General features: G+C 41.9%; 1 protein-coding gene across 1 annotated transcript in view; it reads right to left on the reverse strand.

Moving 5' to 3' along the window:
* Positions 1–23,407, reverse strand: part of HTR4 (5-hydroxytryptamine receptor 4) — a gene marked incomplete at both ends in the record, with an annotated part of 125,481 nt that overhangs the window by 38,209 nt on the left and 63,865 nt on the right. The window contains 2 exons of the mRNA XM_084251793.1: positions 9,925–10,125; positions 11,245–11,370. Of these exons, the coding sequence (XP_084107919.1) occupies positions 9,925–10,125; positions 11,245–11,370 (327 nt within the window). The remainder of the gene's footprint in view (positions 1–9,924; positions 10,126–11,244; positions 11,371–23,407) is intronic.

Genomic DNA, 23,407 nt, shown 5'->3' on the forward strand with positions numbered 1-23,407 from the left:
CTACTTATTTAGTGAGGGCACACTAAGTGCTTCTATGTTGTATCTGATTCCTACAGCAATGCTGCAAAGCAGCCCTCATGTTCCACATTTTAAAAAGAAATGGAAGCCCAGGGGATCTAAGCCATTTGCCCAACATCATACAGAATTTAAATTTGCATCTACCAAAGTTTATGTGCTGGTATCATGCCCTGTTAATGACGGTAAATGGGTAAGGCCAGATAAGGGTGACCCCACCTAGGAAGAGGAAGGAGGATATGCAACATTCTAGAAGCTGTTTGAGCTGAGGACACACAGAAAAAGAGATATTTAAGAAGAACCTGACTGATAAGATAATCTACAAAAATAATACCTAAAAAGCTACCGCAATAATATAGAATGAGGAATAAAGAGGAATAAAAAGGAATAAAGAGAAAGAAGGTGGATTTGAAAGATATTTAAAGATAAAATATAGCTACAATTTGGCATCCAGCTGGTCATGGTAGACAAAAAATGACCTCAAAGAGTTACATTTGAATGACTAAAAGATGACTAATAGATGTACCTTTTATGTACAAAGTGGAAGAGGAGTTCGTTTACAATGGAAATTTCCACTTTGAGCACATCGGGTCTGGAAAATAAACAGATGCTTAAGACAAGGTATTGAGCAGGCAGGTAGAATTAGGGACCCAGCACTCAGAGGACCCCAGAGCTCAGCATGGGACAAGGGGACAGGAAAGAAGGGTGCAGAAGGGCAGGGGAAGCCACAGGATACCTGAGAGTTACCAAGGAGAGAGGGGGGATAATCAGGGCTGGAAGGTTGGGGGTTCATCTTGAAGGGCACAAAGTTCCTCAAAAAGAAGACACTATCAGCATATAGGAAGGCAGCCACTAGAAATTTGCAGTTGCAAAGGAAAACAACAATGGAATAATCCTTGTGGTTAATATTTATAGGAGGCTTACCAGGGTCTAGGAACTGGTTTACATTCCTTGCATGTACTCAATAATTTATTCTTCATACACTCCATGTGGAATATACTATTAACATAATTTTACTGATGAGAAAATAACACCCAGAATATTGAGGACTGTGCCCAAGATCACACAATCAATACTTGGTCAAGTTGCGGCTGAATCCAAGCATCTAGCAGTCCAGGCCTCAGCCATAATCACTTGCTATATTGACAGTTGTGAAAAGGTAAAGAAATAACACCAAAGACAGAACAAAGAACCACATCTTGGAACAATCTATGTGTAAATAAACACGCCAGGGGGAGCACCTGGGGGGCTGTAATAAGAACACATGAATGGACCAGATGAAGTCTGACCCTCAAGGACCTGAAAGTCAAAGGTGAGACCGAAAAATAAGCCAATCATTACAATGAGTGATAACTGCTATGCTTATCTCTAATGTTCTACAAGTCCTAAGAAGAAGAAACACCAAATCTTTAGGAATGAACTGGGCTGGTTGGTGGAGAAGTGACACATCTTGTTTGAATGTTGAAGAAGAGTAGGTGTTCACTGAGAAACGAAGAGGAACTAAGGGCACAGGAAGCAACTTGGAGTTGTGAGGAGACGTATCATACAGAGCATGCATGGGTAGGAGTGGAGGTGGGAGAAACATACTAAGGACATGGGAAAAGGCAAATAAAGAATTAGACCATAGTGGGTAAGGTGTCCCCGAGAAACCTCTGGAGCACTGCATATGCTGTTTTTTTTTTTTTAAGGTTTATTTATTTATGCACACAAATATGGGATAAAGGCCAGAGGTGTAGGGGGTGAGAGGATTCACCAGAGACAGAGTGGGGAGCAGAACGGGCAGATCTACTGAAATACACTGCTGAGGGGAGCAGTGGGCAAGACAGGAGAGGTCTGCTGTGCCATATGGGTAGCTCCCTGGCTGGCCGGGGATGGAACTCATGCTTGAGTGGCTGAGGATAGCTTCATAGGTTGTGTCTTAGCCCCTTGTGACACCAGAGATGGCCTGCATATGCTGTTTTATGGAAATGTCTTTCCTCTGTGCCTCTGCCTCACCTCCCATCATGTGTATCATCCACAGAGCCCAGATTCACCATCAAAATCTTATTCCCCACTAGATAAAAAACTATGATTCAGCACTATCTCTGGTTCTTCACTCCTGTACTCCCATGCTCTGTTTAGCTCCTGGAAATGAACAAGTCAGTAAGTGCTCAATAAATGTCCCATGAAATGAAAATAAAACAATGAGTTCATATCTGTTGAGTTCATTCAACTCAACAAATATTACTATCATGTGTAAAGCATGAACCTGCCCTCAAAGAGTATATGAGAAGAAGAAACTTATGCTGTGATTTCCTTGTAGAAACACATTCCAATCCTATTGGGAAACAAATATAATTCTGTGACACAAATGCCAGTGATAGGCTGGCATTTTAATTTATACTTTTACAAAATTGAGTTGTGCTCATTTTACATTTTAATTTATACTTTACAAAATTGAGTTGTGCTCCAGAGAGAACATTATAAAATGCAGACACACTTATCTCCAGCATAGGGTGAAATATATGACCTTTGAGTCAGAGTTATATATTTTACAAGTAAACTTTTTTTTTTTTGCAGAGAAGAACTGGGGTGTAGGCCAGAGGTGTTGGGGGGTGGGGTGTCGGGGGTGAGAGGATTCACCAGAGACAGAGTGGGGAGCAGAGCAGGCAGATTTACTGAAACACATTGCTAAGGGGAACAGTAGGCGAGACAGGAGAGGTCAGCTGCACCATATGTGGGAGCTCCCTGGGTGGGATCAAACTTTGGTCGTAGCTGTGATAGTGCTGAGACTAACCCCTGGGCCACCAGGGAGGCCCAAGTAAGTCTGTTTTAAAGGAAATTCTGTCAGTGAGAAACTGCTGTGTGATTTTTGCAGATAAAAACGTATCTAGTTCCTGGTCTTCCAAGTTCAGTTGGACATATTAGAGAGGATATCTGCAGTGGTATTTTCAATGAAGTCAAATAATTTTTTAAGGAACTGCATTTGATGCCAACTATAGGGCGAAGTATGGTGTGATCATGAAAGGGGATCAGAATGACTGAAAATCTGAAAAGTATTCATATGATGCCCATCGAAGGACCCAGGATGCGTGGCCTACTCAAAAGAATACTTGGGAAGATAAACCTCTGCATGTGGAAGACCTTGGCCACGGACATTTGGCCAGTCTAACAGAAGTTAATAATTGCTATTCAGGCCTGCTCAACAACCCTTTTTCCAGTGGAAACTGGCATTCTCCTGGGCTTTATGATTCTGGTGAAGATTGCAGTCAAGGTGCCTCATCCCATTAATCACAAAAATTGGTCACGAGAAAACCAATGTTCTTTCATGAGAACTAGCATGTATAATTCTCTTCCTGCAGACTCCTGGGTTATGGATGGTTTAAAATTCATATTGTCTATGTCATTCTCAGTTTGAGAATGAATCCAACAAGAAAATGGCTTAAGGCCAAAAGTAAAGAGAGGAGGAGACAGAGAGAGAAAGAGACAGATACACCGAAAGAGAAGGAAATGTGGAGACAAAGAGGGGAGGGTGAAAGAGAGAGACAGAAGCTGAGGGAGAGAGTTAGATGAGAGGATCTTGTTCAGTCCTTGTAGAGAGCCATGTCTGAAGCCACACTTTCAACTAATTGAACCAATTAAATTAATTTGTCACCTGCTGCTGAAAAAGACTTTACTGAGATATCATCTGTTTAGCAAATTTGGTAAGAACATACATTCAGGCAATTCATTGGTATATACAAAGTCTAGCTTCATATATACACATGTATGTATATGTGTGTTATATATTTACAATATATATATATATATATATATATATATGGACAGCCCTCTGAAAGGCTTATTTAAAACAAATCCATTTGATTTTTAATTTTAATATTTAAAGTAAAATATGTTCACATAACAAGTCTGCTTGTTGCATATGGGGTGACTGAAATTTACCGGAGACAATTCTTTACAGTTGTGAATTCTAGGGGGTACGGCTATGAGAGTGGAATGCAGGATTTTTTATGTTCTGCATATAAAATGATGACTTTTTTTACAGTGTACAGATATTATGCCATGATTTTTAAAGCTAGTGATTAGAAAAAAGATTGTTGAAAAAGAGCAAACATGAGATCACGAACTGGGGTGATGTCAATGAAAATGAACTTTAGGGTTCCCGAGAGGAGGCTCCGGCTGCTGCTGACAGGAGCCAATGACAGGGAGGACCTAGGGTGTTTTGTGAGAAGGCAGAGAGAACACTGTGGTCAGGAAGAATTCCTCACTCCCCACCCTGCTCCGACCTCTGGGACTCCTAACACTCAAGTGACACTGTTTCCAGTGACCCGAGGAATGTGTGTCCCCTAAACACTCTCAGCTGAAAGGCACTTCTGGGTGCACTCGCATTCACCAGTGTTACCTTCTAGCACAGGGAAAACTGAAAGTTAAGATGTATATTTTATTTTATTTTATTTTTTAAAGATTTATTTATTTATGCATACAAGAGCTGGGGTACAGGTCAGAGATGTGGGGGTGAGAGGATTCACCAGAGACAGAGCAGGGAGCAGAACAGGCAGACTGACAAAATACACTGCTGAGGGGCACAGTGGGTGAGACAGGAAAGGTCTGTTGCGCCATGTGGGTCACCTCCCTGGCCGGTGATTGAACTTTGTGCTGCAGTGGCTGCAGATAACTTCATAGTGCTGCGTCTTAACCCCTTGCGCCACCAGGGAGGCCCCAAGATGTATATTTTAGAAAGCAACAAAAGTAAAGTTTCCTAAGCAAAACCCAACTGACCATGCAATGTAGCCAGCAACACCCCACTGCCCTCTAAATCATCACTGTTACAAACAACATGCAGTTTCAGAGAGAAAGAGCCTCTCTCTCTCTTTCATGTACAGTCAGATATAAATATCTATATATTTATTTTATAAAAGTGGTGTAATTCCAAACATTAAAGTCTGAATCCTGCTTCCCCTGCCCCCACCATCTGCCAGGAATATCATTCTAAGATAACACGCATTTCTCAACAAGCAGGGAGCAACAGGCAGCCAACCAAAATACACTGCTGAAGGGAGCAGCGGGTGAGACAGGAGAGGTCTGCCGTGCCATTTGGGTCCTGTAAAAGTTACGTGACACTCCATGTTTAAGCCCGATACTCCATCACAGATGCTTGCTTGGTTCTCACTCACCACAAAACCTTAGCTTGAAATAATCAGCCTCAGGGTAAAGTTCTTTTTTTTTAAAGATTTATTTATTTTTATACAAGAACTGGGGTACAGTTCAGAGGCATGGGAGGATGAGAGGATTCACCAGAGACACAGAGGGGAGCAACAGGCAGACAACCAAAATACACTGCTGAGGGGAGCAGCGGGTGAGACAGGAGAGGTCTGCTGTGCCATTTGGGTTTCTCCCTGGCCGGCCAAGAATCGAACCAGCGCTGCAGAGGCTGCAGACAGCTTCACAGTGCTGTGCTCAACTCGCTGTGCCACTGGGGAGGCCCCTCAAGGTAAGGTTCTTAATGCAGTTTTTGACCTCCCATGACTCATACACTATGATACATGTATTTTAATTATGCCTTGGGAATTATTTTTAATCATGCAATAAGCTTTCATTAATAGAATTCAACTCTCAAAGCATCAGGAAGCACAGTGGATGGAGAATGGTAGTTGGGGAAATGCATTTTATAATATTAGCAGAGTCCTGCATTTAGTTTGATTGGAGTCTGCCATCTGGGTGGAACTAGGAGTCAAAGTGGGCACTTCTGCTGGAGAGCTACCCACCTATATCGGTCACCTGACAGACTGCCAGCAGCTCTTGAGAGGAGAACAGGACCTCTCGCCAGAGGTCAGAAGGTGAGTGATGATATTGCACCTCAAGGACACAGCCTCTCTGTGCTTTGGCCCAGCCCAACTGTCAGGCTGGGACAGACACCGCAAAAACAGAAGCTAGATGACAAATACAATCAGATTCTTCTGGGCTAAAACATTGCCTGGAATGTTCAGGGTGGAACTTCCAGCCCCATGAGAATGTTACCCTTGGAACAGGGAATACTGGAGACAGCTGGCGAGTTCCCCGCCTCCCAGAGGAAAACAAACCCAACAAAGCCATCTGACTCCATCTTATGTGGTATTAGAATTTTTTATGTCCGCTATCAAAGGAGGGAATGGAATTATTAGCAGCACTCCTCCAAAAGACAACATGGCGAACACCCCACTTGTTTACCAAAAGCTAAACTGGTATTTACGTAATTATTGGTAATCGCCCGCTCCCCATAAAAATGCAAGTTCCAAAAACATGGAGACTGTGTCTTTACTTAATGTCCTGGTGCTTCCTCCCATTGGGGAAGGCAGAGGCATTTAAGAAAAAAGGAAAGAATTGATTTTAATCAAAATTGCACTAAGTGCTAGTGCAATTTTGAGGAGTGGGTTTGAGGAGATCGAGGGAGTTTCTGCAAAGAAGAAAGGATTGAGTTAAATTCTGAGAGACACATAGAAGAGGAGTGGGTAAAGGTGCTTTCCTGGCAGAGGGAGGAGCCAAGGCCCCCAGATGGCTGAGCACAGAACAGGGGACAAGGGAGGAAGGCCCAGCAGCTGGGGCTGCAGAGTGAGGTTGGCAAAGGACAAGGGATAGGGGCATAGGGCTGGGACACAGACAGAATGTGTTGGGCAAAATCCTGAGGGCCAAGGAGCTTGTTTTTGCTCCTCAGTGCAATGAATATCCTTTGGCGGGTTTTAAGTAAAGAAGTTGCATTTTCAAAGGATGGTTATGAGCTCTTACGAGTGGTGAGTGGATGGGAGGAATTTAAAATAGTTTTGAAGAGAACAATTAGGAAGTTGTTACCATGACTTATGCAAGAGTTATTAGCTTGAACTGGGGGAATCAGATGGAGAGAAATCGCCTAGGATGTGTTTCAGAAGAGGAATAGGACTTGTCATTGTTTACATGTAGGGGAAACGGAGAGACGGCACTGAGAGGGAACGCCTCGTGGCCAGAGGGCACAGTGGCCAGAGCAGTTGCTCCCCGAGAAGGGGTCCAAGTTTAGAAGGAAAGATCATGGGTTACAGGGGTTATTCAAGAAACTGAAATTAATATCCACTAACCCTGAGGGGTAGGGCCGAGGGGGTAGGTGCTATGCTTATAAGGCCCATGGGCTTTAATGTAACCACAGTCCTATCAAACAGGCACTATTGTTCCCGATTGAGAGATGAGAACACGGAGACTCAGAAAAGCTTAGTAATTTAGGGCCGATCACAGAACTAAACATCGACAGAGCTGGGGTTTGAAGCCAAATCTTCTCCATCCTAAAGCAGCTAGTCTCAGTGACCAACCCATAATGCGTCAAGAGAACCCAGATCTGCTCGGAAGACAGCATGGCCTCAAATGAACTGGATCATACAGGTGAACTGTGAAGCCAAGTCTTCCAGGAAACCTCAGTCCTGCACTCAGGGCTGCGGGAGTGTGTGCCTCACATCAGGAACGCGAGTTTACTCTTCCACTTCCTGCCTTGCTCGTTTTCATCCCTCTTTTTTGCCCAAATGCTGAGGTTACTGCCAGCTTCCCTGACTCACTTGCTCTGCCTTCTCCAAGTCCCTGTAATATTTTCAGCATTGTTGCATTTTGTACTATTAATATTTTTTTACACTGATGTCTTACTTGGTTCCCCTATATTCCTGTTATAAGGGAAACTATGCGATATTTTTCTTTTTCCTTCTGGCTTGTTTCACTGAGCATAATTCCTTCTAGCTCCATCCATGTTGCTGTGAATGTCATGAGTTTAACAGACAATTATAAAGCAGAGACATCCTGCAGGGGAGGAGGGAGAGGGATCAGAGGGAAGGAGAGAGGAGCACAGAGGACTGAGGTGATGGTGCACATGTACATTGATGAAGGAAATTCTGTGGGGATGGGGGAAGCAAATATTGTTTTAAAATGAACAATGATGTAAAAAATTAAAAAAATAATTATTAAAAACAATAATAAAGTATCAATAATGCAAAAAAAAAAATGTTTTCACATTTCTACTCACTCTGGCCATGATCACATGCAGGCTACCCATTTCCATATAATTTCTACTTCTTTATATTCTATTATCTCTAATAAGAGCTTTTATATACCACATATACTTACTGCCTTAAAAAGTCTAACGGGTGGGCCTCCTTGGTGGTGCAAGGGGTTAAGACTCAGCACTGTGAAGCTATCACAGCCACTGCAGCACGAGTTCAATCCCCGGCCAGGGAGGTGACCCAAATGGTGCAGCAGACCTCTCCTTATACACCCACTGCTCCCCTCAGCAGTGTATTTCCATCAGTCTTCCTGTTCTGTTCCCCATTCTGTCTCTGGTGAATACTCTCACCCCCACACCCCTGGCCTATACGCCATTTCTTGTATGCATAAATAAATAAATCTTCAAAAAAAAAGTCTATCAGGTACTAAAGTCAGATGTTGCAAAATGCCAGTTTCAAACTATGTCATACTATGTCACAGCATGTGTCTGGCTGCTGACCAGCAGTTCAGTCTTTGCAATGCCATTACTCTAGCTATAGACTGGAGTCTCATTACATGCGCATTTAACTTCAGCACATTCAGCTGGAGGTTCTCTCAGAACAAGAGGGTGAGCACAGCTTACACAGAGCAGGCCTCTCACCTGCCAGTCCAATCTGCAAGCACCTGGCCCACCCAAGGAGCTGAATCTGCTGTTCCTCCAGAGGTTTTGGCCCCTAAGGACCTTCCCCATTGTGAGTTATTCCCTGGGTAGACTCTGATTTTAGTGTTGAAAGGTACATATTTTAGATAAGCCTCCGCCTCTCATTTTAGTCAGCTACTTTTCCTATTTCTCCACTAGATACAGCCTCTGTATGTTGGGTGACTTGAGAGACAGTGAGAGATCATCCCTGGTAATTGTGACAATGTGCAATGTGCACCCTACCATCCTTTGGGAGCTAACCGCGTAGATGTGACTGCACTGGTGCCTGCATGTTTGTGTCATCATCCAGCTTTTCTTTTTTTTAATTTTACTTATTTTTGTGTAGAAGAACTGGGGTGTAGGCTAGAGGTACAGAGGGGTGAGAGGATTCACCAGAGACAGAGCAGAGAGCAGAACAGGCAGGTATACTGAAATACACTGCTAAGGGGAGTAGTGGACGAGACAGGAGAGTCTGCTACGCCAGGTGGACAGCTCGACAGCTCCCTGGCTGGGGATCAAACTCAGGCCCTAGTGGTGATAACACTGAGATTTAACCCTTAGGCCACCAGGGAGGCCCCATCATCCAGCTTTTAAGCAGCACTCTGCCTTTGTTGCTGACTTTAAGTGAGCAGGAATTGGAAGGGGTGTGGCTATAACTGATAAGCATGTGTATCCAACAAATGAGGCGAAGATGGAAATTATTAGAGCCCCCTGAAGTCAAGTGAGAACAAAACGATGTAACTGGAATAAAATACAGACCCAGCCCAAAATGCAATCATTGGAGATTTTAGAGTCATTTTTACCTTTCTGGAAAAGAGGCCTCCCTCACCATCACCTGTCCAACCCACATCCACAAATAAGATGATCACAATGACACACTGTCAGGAGAAGATCATATTCAAACACAGACACTCTCACTCTGAACCACACCTGCTGCCACCAGGCAGATGTATTGATTCTCAGAATTTTGTTCATGTCATCGGTATAAAATGCAGATATCTACTGTCAACTGGCAACTTTCACTGGCAACTTTCACCGTCTGGATTGTAGGTTCCTTGCAGGTAGGCTCCAGGCCTTAGAAAGTGCCTGAGTAAAAAGAGGCCTCTGTCAAGACTGGAGAGTGAATAGTGAATCATAACCAGGTTTGCTTCTAGGGACCCATTTCTTCTAAAGCTTTAGTGAGAAAGGAAGACACTGCCTAAAAGCCACCAGATGCTCGTCCCCAGCATGGAGCTCTGCTGTGCACACTGCCCTGTCCTTACCTATCCAGAGAAATGCAGCACAGGTGAAAAATCGACGCCGTGGTGAGCAGCACATCTAGTGATGTCCTGACCAGGCAAAACATCTCCCCGTAAATCCAGATGTCTTGAACCAGCTCGATAGCGCCAAAGGGCATCACCAGCACGGAGACCAGCAGATCCGCAAAGGCAAGAGATACAATGAAATAATTGGTTTTTATCTTCCTGTGAATGAAACAGTGTAAGGAGGATTCAAGGGGGAAGGATGAGGGAAGAAAGGTGAGGAAAAAGGAGCAAGAGAGAAAAGAGGGGGAAAGGGAGGCAGAAAAGGAAGGGAAAAAGGAGGGAAGAAATAAGAAGTCAAATAACATTGTGTGCTCAGCTTCCCCTTCCCTCACTTTGCTGGAAAGATCCTCCCCAAGCTCTCTCTATTTTATTCTCCTCTGGTCACTCTGCATCCTCGGGTCTTGGTTCTGTCATTCTCAGGGACCCTCCCAAGATGCCTGTCTCACAAGTGGTGGTCAAATTCCTTCACTTTCCACTCTTCCACTGACTAGAGTGTGTCTCACATGTGTCACCTCTCAGAATCATGTGTCCATGCACCACCACTAGATGAGCGCACATCTCCTTGCGGAGAAGGAAGTAGATGAGGTAGGATTGCCCCTTGTATTCCCTTCTATGTCTCGATGACTCACTTCAGACTGTATGCTGGAATCACCTAGTGGATTTTTATAAATATCGATGCCCACATCTCACCCCAGATCAATTAATTGAGGGGCTTTGGGTAATTTACCCACCCACCCAGGGTGGGTATGTAAAATACATACACCCAGCTCAATTTAAATTTCACACTAATAACGAATAACTATTTAGCATACGTATATCTCAAATGTTGCTGGGGATGTAGTTATCCTACACCTTTGTCATTTCAGTAAGGTTTTCAGTGGATCTAAATTGCAACCAGGACTGAGACTGAGGAGGCAGAAAGAGCAAAAGACCCATGTTTAAATCCTCAGTCATTCACTAGTCAGTCACCTCTTCCCAGAACCACTGAGAAAGTGGGACGGTTAGGTGAGATGTGCTCTCAACAAGTGTGTTATATAAAGTGATCATAATTATTAAAAAATAACAGCAAAGCTGAACATGGGGGAAAAGGCACCACAGAAACATACTTAAGCACTTACACTGGTATTGTTCCCATGTATCTTCTTTCATAATTACATAATTACTAATTATCCTTTCGCAAACACATTTGTAATGGAAACTGTAAGTTGATACCCCAACATTCCCAAGAGAGCCCAGGGGTGCACCCAGATCTCCTGACCAGCCCTCCCCCAGTCTCACCTAAGCTGCCTGTCCCTGCACACAGCCACCATCACCAGCAGGTTCCCCAAGATGGCCATCAGGATAACCGCCGAGAGGAACGTGAGCAGCACAACCTTCTCCACTGACCCAAAACCCTCCTTGGAACTGGAAGACACACACACAAAACAAACAAACAAAAAATAACAAAGAATTGAAGGACATTCTGAGACATAGGAAATAAAATTAATCTTTCTTCATTCAACTTCAAGATGGTAACCCTCACCATTAGCAGCTGCAAGATACATTTATTGTGCACCTAATATGTGCTAATGCTGCCCCCTTTCATGTGAGTCCAGCAAACTTCAACAAAATAAGAGACAGTTCAGAGAGGTGCAGTAACTACCCTAAGGTTGCACAGCTATTCTCCATCAGAGACCATGTGGCTTTCCATCAGAGTGCTTACCTCAGCTTGTGCTCAGAAATGTATTTGGTTGATGTCTGTTCTGTGCACCTACCCACCTACATTATAAATTTCATGCAACAAGGACCTCATCAGTTTTATCTGATGACAGATTCCATTTCTCCATACCACTCACATTTAGGGATGAAGGAAAGGTGGCAGTGGATACATGAATGACAGTAACTTTTACTGGGACTGTCAGACTATATACAAGGTTCACTAGTGTTCCAGACTTGCAGAAGTTGCTGTGTGCATGTGGGCTCTCCAAGAACAGGTCCTTGCTTGAAAGTTGTTCTTCAAGAGTTAACCTGGACAGATTGATCTCAGACTCCATGAAGTCCATTGGAAAAATAGTAGTCCACCAATAAGCTGAGGGCTCCTTTCACTGCCCTGGACTTCATACCTTTTGTTGCCCAATAGGACAGGTCAGACTGGTGTTCTTGTTAATTTCCCCAAAGGATTTGATTCTGTAGACCCTGCCTCCTGTAATCACAAAATTTTATTTTGCTAGCTTGGAAGTGAGTGTACCTCATTAAAAATAAAGGATACGGCCTGCAGCTATAGTAAAAGTTTTCTTTTTAATTACCGTAATAAAAAGTTCTTTTTAAATGAAGTTTCAAAGGATCATAAAACTCTCAATCCATGACATACATTTTTCTATGGGGAAACTTAGTTCCCAGAGAGGGGAGTGGAGTTGTCAGAGCAGGTTAGGGACTGTTTTGGGAGAGGCTGCTGTCCCACACCTCTGGGAGCACTGTGTCCCGAGACCAAAAAATACCTGCATTTCCTGAGCTCCTCTGACCGAAAACCAAATGGCAACCACTCACCAAGGCCTGGCTCTGGCCTTTTCCCAAACTTTTTCCATTACACCTGACATGGAGATAAGGTGTGCACCTGGAATAAGGAACCAGCTCTATAGTGATTGGAGAATCAGAAAGCCCCACCCCTCTGCCAATGAGTGTTATGATAGATTGAAATTTTTAAAAAAGATTTATTTATTTATGCATACAAGAACAGGGACACAGGCCAGAGGTGTGGGGGGTGAGAGTATTCACCAGAGACAGAATGGGGAACAGAACAGGCAGATTGACTGAAGCACACTGCTGAGGGGAGCAGCGGGAGAGTCAGGAGAGGTCTGCTGTGCCATGTGGTTTACTCCCTGGCTGGGGATCAAATTCGCGCTGCAGCAGCTGCGGATAGCTTCATAGTGCTGTGTTTAACCCCTTGCGCCACCAGAGAGGCCCTAGATTGAAATTTTTTTAGCTAGAGTTTAGGTGGAAAGAAATATGAGGTATGTTTATATAAATTAGCCCCCCACAGCTGAATTCTATCAACAGTACAAATATCAGAGGAGAAATATTTCATTCAATAAAGACCAAGTCTTCAATTTGGTGATGTGGCTACCCAAAATTAATTTAACCTTAGTCCATGTGAATTGCTTTGCAAAGCATCTAACAAAGGAGGTGACAGAGGTTTTTTATTTCCCTTGTCCTTTCCAAAGACTTTGACTCAGAACCCCTCTGAGACTTGATCCCCCCAACATCTTTCCATAATGTCAACCCCCATTTAATATTCTCCGACCAGCAGATAATTTTGACTTTCTTGATAGCATTTATTCTTATTGAAGTTATTTATTAATTTATTCTTAACTGGACCTTAGTCCCACAGATTGTGCTTATCATTTCCCCACAGTTCCCAGCACCTGGCCTGGGTCTAGTTTATAGTCTGTATGGTATGTAGGTGTGTATAGTACACAATAAGTGCTCAGTTATTTGCTGATTGGGTGAAAGGGAGACATTTTGTATTCATTATGTTGAGGTTTATTTTTCAATGTTTTTGAAAACTTGTTGATGGTTTGGAGAAGATTTTACCTACAGAAAAGTAGACTCAGGGCCTCCCCTGGTGGCACAGGTGGTTGAGCGCTGCACTGTGAAGCTGTCTGCAGCCTCTGCAGCGCAGCTTCAATCCCCGCCGGCTGGAGAGAATCCCACACAGTGCAGCAGACCTCTCCTGTCTCACCCGCTGCTCCCCTCAGCAGTGTATTTCTTCAGTCTGCCTGTTCTGCTCCCTGCTCTGTCTCTGGTGAATCCTCTCACCCTCTCGCACATCTGGCCTGTACCCTGGTTCTTGTATAAATAAATAAATCTTTAAAAAAAAAAAGGAAAGAAAAGTAGACTCAGGCATAAGACACAAAGGCTATTTAGAATAATCTAAACCAGTGAAAATGTGAAATGGTGTAGCATCTGTGGAAAACAGTTTCTCAAAGAAAACTTGCTCAAAAGTTTCACAAATGGCTAAGTATAGAATTACCATGATTCAGCAGTTCCAAAGAATGGAAACCTGTACACCCATGTTCACAGCAGCATTATTCACAATAGCCAAGAGATGGTAACAATTCAAGTGCCCATCAACAGATATGTGGAAAAACAGAATGTTCTAGAAACACACTATGGGACATCATCCAGCCATAAAACGAATAAAGTTCTGATACTTTGCTACAACCTGGATAAACCTTGAAATCATTATGCTATGTGATAAGTAGGCATAAAAAGAAATATATTATGTGTCTCCACTCTCATAGACATATAAAGTAGAATAGTGGTTAGCAAGGGCAGACATATAAAGTAGAATAGTGGTTAGCAAGGGCTTGGGGGGAGGGGAATAAGAATTTACTTAATCACAAAAAGTTTTTGCAGCTATGAAAAACTATAGAAATGGGTAGTGGTGATGGTCACATACTTGTGAATCTCCTTACTGTCACTGAATTGTACACACAAAATGGTTATTTCATGTATTTGTGGTATAGGCTAGTGTATAGGGATGAAGACAGGAGGGGACTGAGTGATTGTGGGTCCCTTTCTTATGGATGACTGATCTCAACAAATCTTCATGGATTCCCCATCAACTGCCCCTTGCCATTGGAACCACCTCCCTCTGTCATCTTTCCTCTGGTAGGAGAAGAAAACAGCTTCCCAGTGTCTGTGGTGAACAACTCTCGCTCCAGAGAATGTAAATTTCACAGCTAGTGGGAACGTAAGTCAGAGAACCCCAAGCTCAATGGTACAGCTCATGTGTGGTATGACAATTAGCAGCTCATTTGTGGTATGCCAAGTAGTTGACATTAAACTGTGAGTGACAAGCAAAATTTAACCATGGAGAAACCTCTTTAATTAGGCAGAACTGTCCATTGAACTAAATGTTAGTCCAGTATAGATAATTAAAATGAATTAGGGACCACTTCTGTAAAATGCACATTAGCTCCTCAGATTATCTTTGACACCCTCTGAGAGAATAGTCAAGCACTCTCAGACTGTTCTCTCACCAACGAGCTATATAGCCCCTAGCCTGGTTCTTTGACAGTTATGAAAACTTTGCTTTCCCTTTTTTATTTTTGCTTTATTAATGATCTCTTGATCCATTAATAAAGGAACTTCACAAAGTTGCAAAATTTGTTTACTATTTTCTCTGCTCTTAATAAAAGAAAACCTTCAACAGTAATTCTGGGTAAATTTTCACAACGATTGGTGCGCATGAAAGTGGATTAAAAATGATGAAGTGTTATAAAAATAAGGAACCATTGTTATTAATATCAGAAACCCACATAAGGGCAATAGTTAGGGAAGTTTTAGATGATGCTTTGTTATATCATTCAGAACAATTAGTTTCAAAGACACACACACTTGTGCACACACACACACACACACACACCCTTCACTTTAGCAGTTATCAAGAATCCTTTCCTCTATTTTTATTTTCCACTGACCTAGTTAATAACAGCTATATAACTTCAAAATAGTCACTTCTCTCTCTGAGGCTCAGTTTCTTCATGGATCAATTGAGGAAGTTAGATTAGATTTCTCAGTTAGCAAATATATATTGTCTGCCAACCATATGACAAGTCCCGGGATATAACAGTAGAGGAGGAGCATAAAGCCCCCACCTTCATGGAGCTTGCACTACTGATGGAGAGTGATGATAAGCAGGTGCACACCAAAGAAATAGCATTACTGACCAGTGTTTCAAAATCACACTCTCCAACCGTAATGTTCATATGACTATTCTACAGTTATGGTTAAAGTGTGGATTTCAATCCCAATTCTGGGTCTGAGGTGTGGTCTGAAGGTCCGCATTTCTCATAAGACCACAAGCTCAGTGATGAGTGCCAGCAATTTTCAAACTGCCTATCTATTCCTTAACCCCGATCAAGGACATCAACTGGGTGATGTGGTGGAGAATCACTGAATAAGAGGAGAATGTTAGGTAATCAGAGAACACTGGAGGTGACACTTAGCTGAATTTTGATCTGTATGGATGATCCTTGAGTTAGAGGATCCAGAAGAAAAGCAAGTGCAAAGGTCCTGAGACAGAGAAGACTTTGTATTCACTATTGGGGGGTAATGAGCAAAGAATAAAGAATCTGAGATGAAGTAGCTCTCCTGTCTACCTGTGACTAACAGGTGTCTCTTTTTTCTTTCTCCTTTTCCTAGTACACCTGTCCTTTTAAAGTGACAGAAAAAAAAAAAGAACCTGAGATGTGTGTTGAAAAGCAGATACATGCAGATCCTGCGGGCTTTGTGGGGACTGGTGAACAGTTAATATCTTACTAGACAATTAATGAAAACATAATGAAGTGACTTAATGAGAAATGTGACATTGCAGATACAGATCTGAGAGAAAGTAACCCTATCAAGTACCCTCGCCAGGCAAGGGGAGGCAGTGCTTGGAGTAGGATAGGGGCTATGGAGATTGAGAAAAGTGGATGGGATGAAGAGACACTGGGAAGTAAATGGGTAGGTAAAAAAAAAAGATTCCAGGGAAGAAAAAGCAAAAGCAGAAATGAAAGTTACATTTATGACTTGCTCATTTGAATGTATGAGATGGGGAAAACAAGTGAAGGATGAGACACCCAGAAGACTCCACTCAAGTGGAGATGTCAAACGGGCAGTTGAATGCATGTGGCTGGAGCACAGGATGGCTGGGCAGGAGACACACACTTGGAATTTCCAGCATTTCTGTGGGATTTAGAGCCTTGGGGAGAGAGATTATCCCCCAAGAAGAGATGGCTTTCATGGTCTTGATGAGCTCTACTACTTAGCCAAGCAGAAGAGAAGGAAGAGCCAGTGGTGGAGACTGAGAAAGCATGTACAGGGATGGCTGGGGAACACCAGGTGACTGTGGTGTTGTGGAGGCCAAGAGCAAAGAAAATGTCAAGTGAAAATAAATATTTTCCTGGAACTACCACTAGGCCAATTCTGGAAATGACGGGAGGCAAGGAGTTGGGACAACTGGAGCAATTCCTTTTCTTTTTATGTATTGAAATTTAGAATAAAATCATGCATGATAAGAGAGCTCCATCAGGGCCTCCCTGGTGACACAGGGGTTAAAGTCTGAGGGCTATCAAGCTATTGCCAGAAGTTCAATCCCCAGCAAGGTAACTGACACACATGGTGCGGCAGACCTCTCCTGTCTCTTCTGCTTCTCTCCTCAGCAGTGTATTTCAGTAGATCTGTCTGGTCTCCTCCCCACTCTGTATCTGGTGTATCCTCTTACCCCCCACACTTCTGGCCTACACCCCAGTTCTTGTATGCATAAATAAAATAAGTAAATCTATTTTTTAAAGACTTATTTTATTTATACAAGAACTGGGGTACAGGCTGGATGTATGGGAGGGTGAGAGGATTCACCAGAGACAGAGTGGGGAACAGAACAGGCAAAATGACCAAAATGCACTGCTGAGGGGAGCAGCGGGCATGACAGGAGAGGTCTGCCACGCCATGTGGGTTGCTCTGTGGCTAGCAGGGATCTTTAAAAGAGGACTCCATCACTGGACCAATGATCTCCAGAATGAACAGCTCTCAAACCAATTGCCAACCACATGGGAAAGATCCTAATTGGAAAGAAACAAAATGCAGCATATCCACAGGAAGCCCAGGCAGCTCAAAAAACTCTCCATGCAAGTGCTTGCTTGATCCATCCTGCCCACCACTGCACAGCCTTCATGAAATAACAGCATGTAAATCGGATAGGAGTCAATGTTGGAAACATTTGAACATTAGGAAACATATTCACTTTCTTTGCAATCAACAACTGGCACAAAATATGCAAAGGTCCTCTGAATTAGAGGTCTTGCCTAAAACTGGCTAATTTTTCTTTTTTTCTTTTTTCTTTTTTTTTAAAAAAGATTTATTTATTTATACAAACACTGGTTATAGTCAGAAGCAAGGGAGGGTGAGAGAATTCACCAGAGCTAGAGCAGGGAGCAGAACAGGCAGATTGATGAAGTACACTGCTGAGGGGAGCAGCGGGCATGGCAGGAAAAGTCTGTGCACCATGTGGGACCCTCACCGCGGCCGGGGATCAAACTGGTGCTGCAGAGGCTGCAGGCAGCTTCGCAGCTCAGTGCTCAACTGCTGTGCCATCAGGGGAGGCCCAAACTGGCTATTTTTTGTAAGGTAAATTTTTTTAACTTTATTGTTAAAGTTTGTATATACTTTATTTAAAATAGTGACGTATTATGAGCAGCAGAAAGTACTGAAGAGAGAATTCATGCTTATATTTACAAAAAGCCTTTTTTATTTTATTGGCTTTTTATTGAGCTAATGTTGGTTGGTAACAGCTGGTTTGTAACAGTTTATGAGTCAGAGGTACAGTTCAGCTCTTCAGATGTGCATGATCAACCACACCGAACAGCCAAACACCCATAATCCACTAGTATAGGCTGCTGGGATTCCTCCCACATTGGCCTCCACTTTCATCCCTCTCACTGGGTGGGCTCATTTCTACAGTAAGATTTCTAGGGTTTGTCTTGATTTAGTTTTGTCTGTTCCTTTGTTCTGTTTACCTATATTACACCTGAGTGAAATGAATTTCTAATTTATTTTGCTTAGTATAATCCCCTCCAGTTTTATCCATGTTGTCATAACTGGCAGGATTTTATCTTTTTCCCATAGTTGAGTAGCAATGCATTGTGTCAATAAACTGCATCCTTTATCCACTCATGTGTCTTTGGGCACTTAGGTTGTTGTTTTCATAACTTAGCTATTGTAAATAGTGCTGCAATGAACATAAGAGGTGCATATGTCCCTTCAAATTAATGTCTTTGCATTCTTCGGGCAGATGCCTAGGAGTGGAAATGCTGGATCATATGGTGGATCTATTTTTAATATTTTGAGAAACCTCCATACTCTTCCCATAAGGGCCAGTGTAAACAATGCTCATCATCACTTATCTTCAGGGAGATGCAAGTCAGAACCACAATGAGATACCACTTCACAACTGTGAGAATGGCCCCTATCAAAAAAGATCAGAAAAAAGCATTGGTGAAGACACAGAACAAACGTGAAATAGCCAATGTGAACACAATTCCAAGCCAGCAGAGTATAATAGTTGCCCAGTGTCCTGTCCTGTCCAATGTTCAGTTTGAACAGGTGGACTAGATCACATGCTTATTTGAACAGCGTGACCCACCAAATTGACCAAAAGCACGACACCTAGACAAAAGGTGCAATATCCCAACCAATTATTGTTTCATAATTCCTTGGAAGGGAGATGGCCAAGGGTTCTACACGCACAGTTAGCAAAAGCTTTGGCTCTGGATCAAAATTGACAGGAGTCTCATTAGCATGCTAGAATGTACACCCTGGGTGGAGATTTCAGATGTTAATGAGACATGTCACATGTTTAAGTATGTGACCGATCTGTGCATGCCCCAAAATCGTTCAACCCAGAACATGCTATGACACTGATCCCCTCTGGCTCCACCCTGATCAACCCACCCTACAAAGCCCTTTCCTTGTTCCCTTCTGAGAATAAGACTAGAATTTTCTCTTATAGTCCTGCCTCCCTTACACACAAGCTTAACAAAACCTTGTCTGGATGTCATTTTTCTTGTTTACTTGCTAAATATTTTTTTACAAGGGACTGGAACCTCTGAAAGAAACCCCAGGTCAATAACAAAAGGAACCCTAATAAACTGTTGATGGTAATGAATTTTGTTAACTTTAAATATAAGGTTCTTGGTGTTTTCCATAAGGATAAAAGATTGGATGCTAATTTAGGTGGCTTTAACTATCTGTTTAGCTTGACTAAACTTTAGACATGCTTGTCCTGACTGTAGACTCTGGCCTCCCTTTTGTTGAGCCATTTACTTTAGAAAACTTGTAAATTCTTTCTCTGGTCCTTTGGGATGTAAATCTTTTAAAAAAAACCTCTTGCCAGTTTTACAAAATAGGACTGTCTTTCTCAAGAAGCTGAGAAATGTAATCATCCAGGAAAAGAGAGTCCCTACCTCCCAGTCTCTGTGGGCTCATTGCTCCAATATATAAAATTATCCACTCGTGATGATAAAGTGTTTTTCCTTTGGGTAAGGTCAGTCAGTAAGCACAGAGGGCCCCCTCACCATTTCTGAAAGCCTTTTTTGCCTTTGTTCCACCAGGATTCAGATGAGACTTTGTGCTGGTCTCCCTCCCCTATAAGTCACCCTGACCAGTTTAAATTTGGTGCAGTTTTTTGCAACTATGTCATGTCAGTACTGTTTTTAGAACCTTGTTATTTGCCATGAACAAAGTCTTTGACATACAACATGGCTATGTAAAACAGATACTATTTGTATTGTATTACTTCCTATGTAATTCAATTTTTAAATGCCTTTTTAATTATAGTAGAAATAGAGCTCATGAGAATATTTTTTCCATTATAACCAATAATGTGAGCAATAACGAAACCTTTTTAAAGCATGTGTCATATCCTTTAAAATACATGCACTTTTATTCTATGTTTCTTAAGGGAACTTAAGATAACTGATATACAATGACCAAACCCTATATAACAATATACTTGATTATCAACATCTATAACCACCAGCCAGGAGGATAAGGACTTGTCCAATGACTCTGTTCCCAACTGAAGATCAACTACAGGAAGCCAATATGTAACTCAGCCAATTATATAAGATGTTGCACTTCCTGTTACTGCCCTTCTTGCTTCTCCACAACAGCAACCTCCAATGAGAGCTGTAGCCTTGTTTTATTTTATTTACTCTAAATATCTTCTCCTCTGAGTCTTTGCTAAATGGAAGTGATGATGGCCAACCCTCTTGCTATAACAAGGCCTGAATAAATAGCCTGTATGTGGTCTTCATTTGTTTTCACGTTCTCAGTAAGTTCTAGATGTTGCATTTACTGGGAATCCCATATTTTCATATAAGGTAGAAGTCTTTAATGGGAGAGAGTATTTCTGATTATTTGGTTCATGTCAGTTTGGGTTCTTAGTGATAACTTTTCAGGTCTCTGAGTTAACTATTTTTCTTAAAAAAGGATGATTTTTTTCCCCCTACAGATTACTTTTTTTTTATAACTGAAGGACTAAATAAGATAAATTGTACAAAACTGTTCTATAATAAGAAGCAGGAGAGCAGTGGTATTCCAGAATCACTCAGGGGCCCACGATGCATGGGAAGACTTGGTTAAAACACAGATTGCTGGACCCACCCACACAGTTTCTAATTCGGTATATCCAAGGGTAGCCCCAAAACTTGAATTTCTAACAAGTTCCTAGATGATGTTGATGCTGCTGGTGCAGAGACTGCATTTTGAAGACAGCTTACCTAGCACAGTGTTAAGGCTGCCTTTAGCCCTGGCCTGCCATTTCACCATTGCAAATGATTTTTCTCTTGCTTCTAGATTTGGAATTCCTAGTGGGGAGTGGGCAGATGTTGACACTGGTTGAGCTCCTACCAGATGGCAAACAATGCACTAAAAGGGTTTGGATATTGGCGCATTTCATTTTTACAATTACCATATAATCTAATATCATGATGAACTTTTTTGTAGAAGAGACTACTCAGTGGTGTTAAGAGATTTAAGGTTTTTCAACTGTTAAGTGATGGACCTGGAATTTTGACAAACACAGTCTGATTGCAAATCCAATGCTTTTCTCACTAAATTTTAAGTACGTGCATTTGAAATTGAAAAAGACAATCTTTTTTTTTTAAAAAAAATGCTAACATTTTACTTTATTTGTCTAGAAACTTAATATCCAAATGTTGATAATGACAGCTTAATATGCCTTGTAAAAATATGCTAACTATAGAAAATGGTAGGGAAAAAAATCCTTACAGAATGGTAATTATACATAATGGAATTTCTATGCAATTCTAAAAGCACTCTTTTTGATTATTTTTGAAGGCCCTATACAGGAGGGTGGGAGGGTGGTTGGTGCACTACTGATGAAGGTTTGGTGGGTTTTAAATGCAAACAATGTGGAGGAAAATTCTTGCAGGAAGCTCTTAATAGACTTTTCAAGGGCCTCAAAGATGACAAGCATTTGGCATGAGGAAAACTTCAAAATCCAAAGAGGATCTGTCTGTATAGAGTATAATGAGTTCAAAGATGTAGGAATATAAAAGATATCAGGATCAAAGACATGGTTGCTGAGGCCAAACCAGAATGGAAAGTCAAGCTAGAACTGATGTGACAAGGTAGGGCCTATATTTGGGAAGACCCTCACTGCTGTACAGTTTTAATCACCTGGGCTTCTATTCCTCTTGGAAACAAAATGCCTACTATGACAGAGTTAGCAAATTATACCTGAGAGGTATACCCCACTTTAAGAATATCCATTCTTCTATTCTAAACAGTTCCAGGGATAGGCTTCTTATTTTTATTTTTCTTTTTAATTATTGTCTATATTTTTACATCATTTTTAATTTTTGTACAATGTATGCATTTTCATCTTGTTTATAGTCCCCATGAAATTCCCACCACCCAGAACCTATCACCATAGTCCTTTGTGCTCTTCCCACCCTTGTTTTGATCCTACTTCCTTCTCCCTCCTGTAGTACATCTCTGATTTATAGTTGCCTATTGATTTTGAATTTTACTTTATTATAATCAGTTTTTTTTTCCTGATCCCTTATTTGGATCCCCTATATTTCTGCTATAAGTGAGACCATCCGGTATTTTTCTTTTTTTTTTTTTTTCTGGCTTATTTTGCTGAGCATGATTCTTTCGATAGTGAAGGAAAGGATAAACAGCTGGGACTACATCAAGTGAAAGAGCTTCTGTACAGAAAAATAGACATTAACCAAAACAAAGAGACAACCCATTGATTGGGAGAAAATTTTTGCACACAATACTAATGATAAGGGACTGATCACTAAAATCTACGAAGAGCTGATGAGACTTCTTATTTTTCTTAACAATGTATTTATGTTTATAAACATGCAGATTCAGAGTAGAGTCATTGATGTGTTTTGCAAACATCTCTTAGCCCCCAATTGTTCAGGGTAGAGATAAGCCCTCCCGGTACAGAAACGTCTTCCTTTGGAACAAAACACATGGCGTGTTTTATTTTCACTATCTGTCTGATCATGTTCTTGAAATTATTCTTGTGGCTATGAGAAAACCCAACCCCGGAAAAACATGTGAACCACATGTGGTCTATCCACTGTGGTCAATCATTTACCCCAAGAGTAAGGGTTCAAGGAAAAGTGGAATTTCCCAGACTCTGCTATCAGCTGCTCCCCATCCCTTCGCCACAGTTGGTCTCTACACCAGGTTCAATGCTAATGGATTCAGATCTGCATATTTTTCCAGGGTCCTGGCTTACTCTTGCTAAGTATTACGATTTCTCATCTCAGCTTCCGACTGTAAATTTTTTTTAAAGATTTATTTATTTATTTATACAAGAACTGGGGTGCAGGCCAGATGCACGGGAGGGTGAGAGGATTCACCATTCACCAGA

This window comes from Talpa europaea (genome assembly GCF_964194135.1).
Source record: "Talpa europaea genome assembly, chromosome: 13".
Classification (NCBI taxonomy): Eukaryota; Metazoa; Chordata; class Mammalia; order Eulipotyphla; family Talpidae; genus Talpa; species Talpa europaea.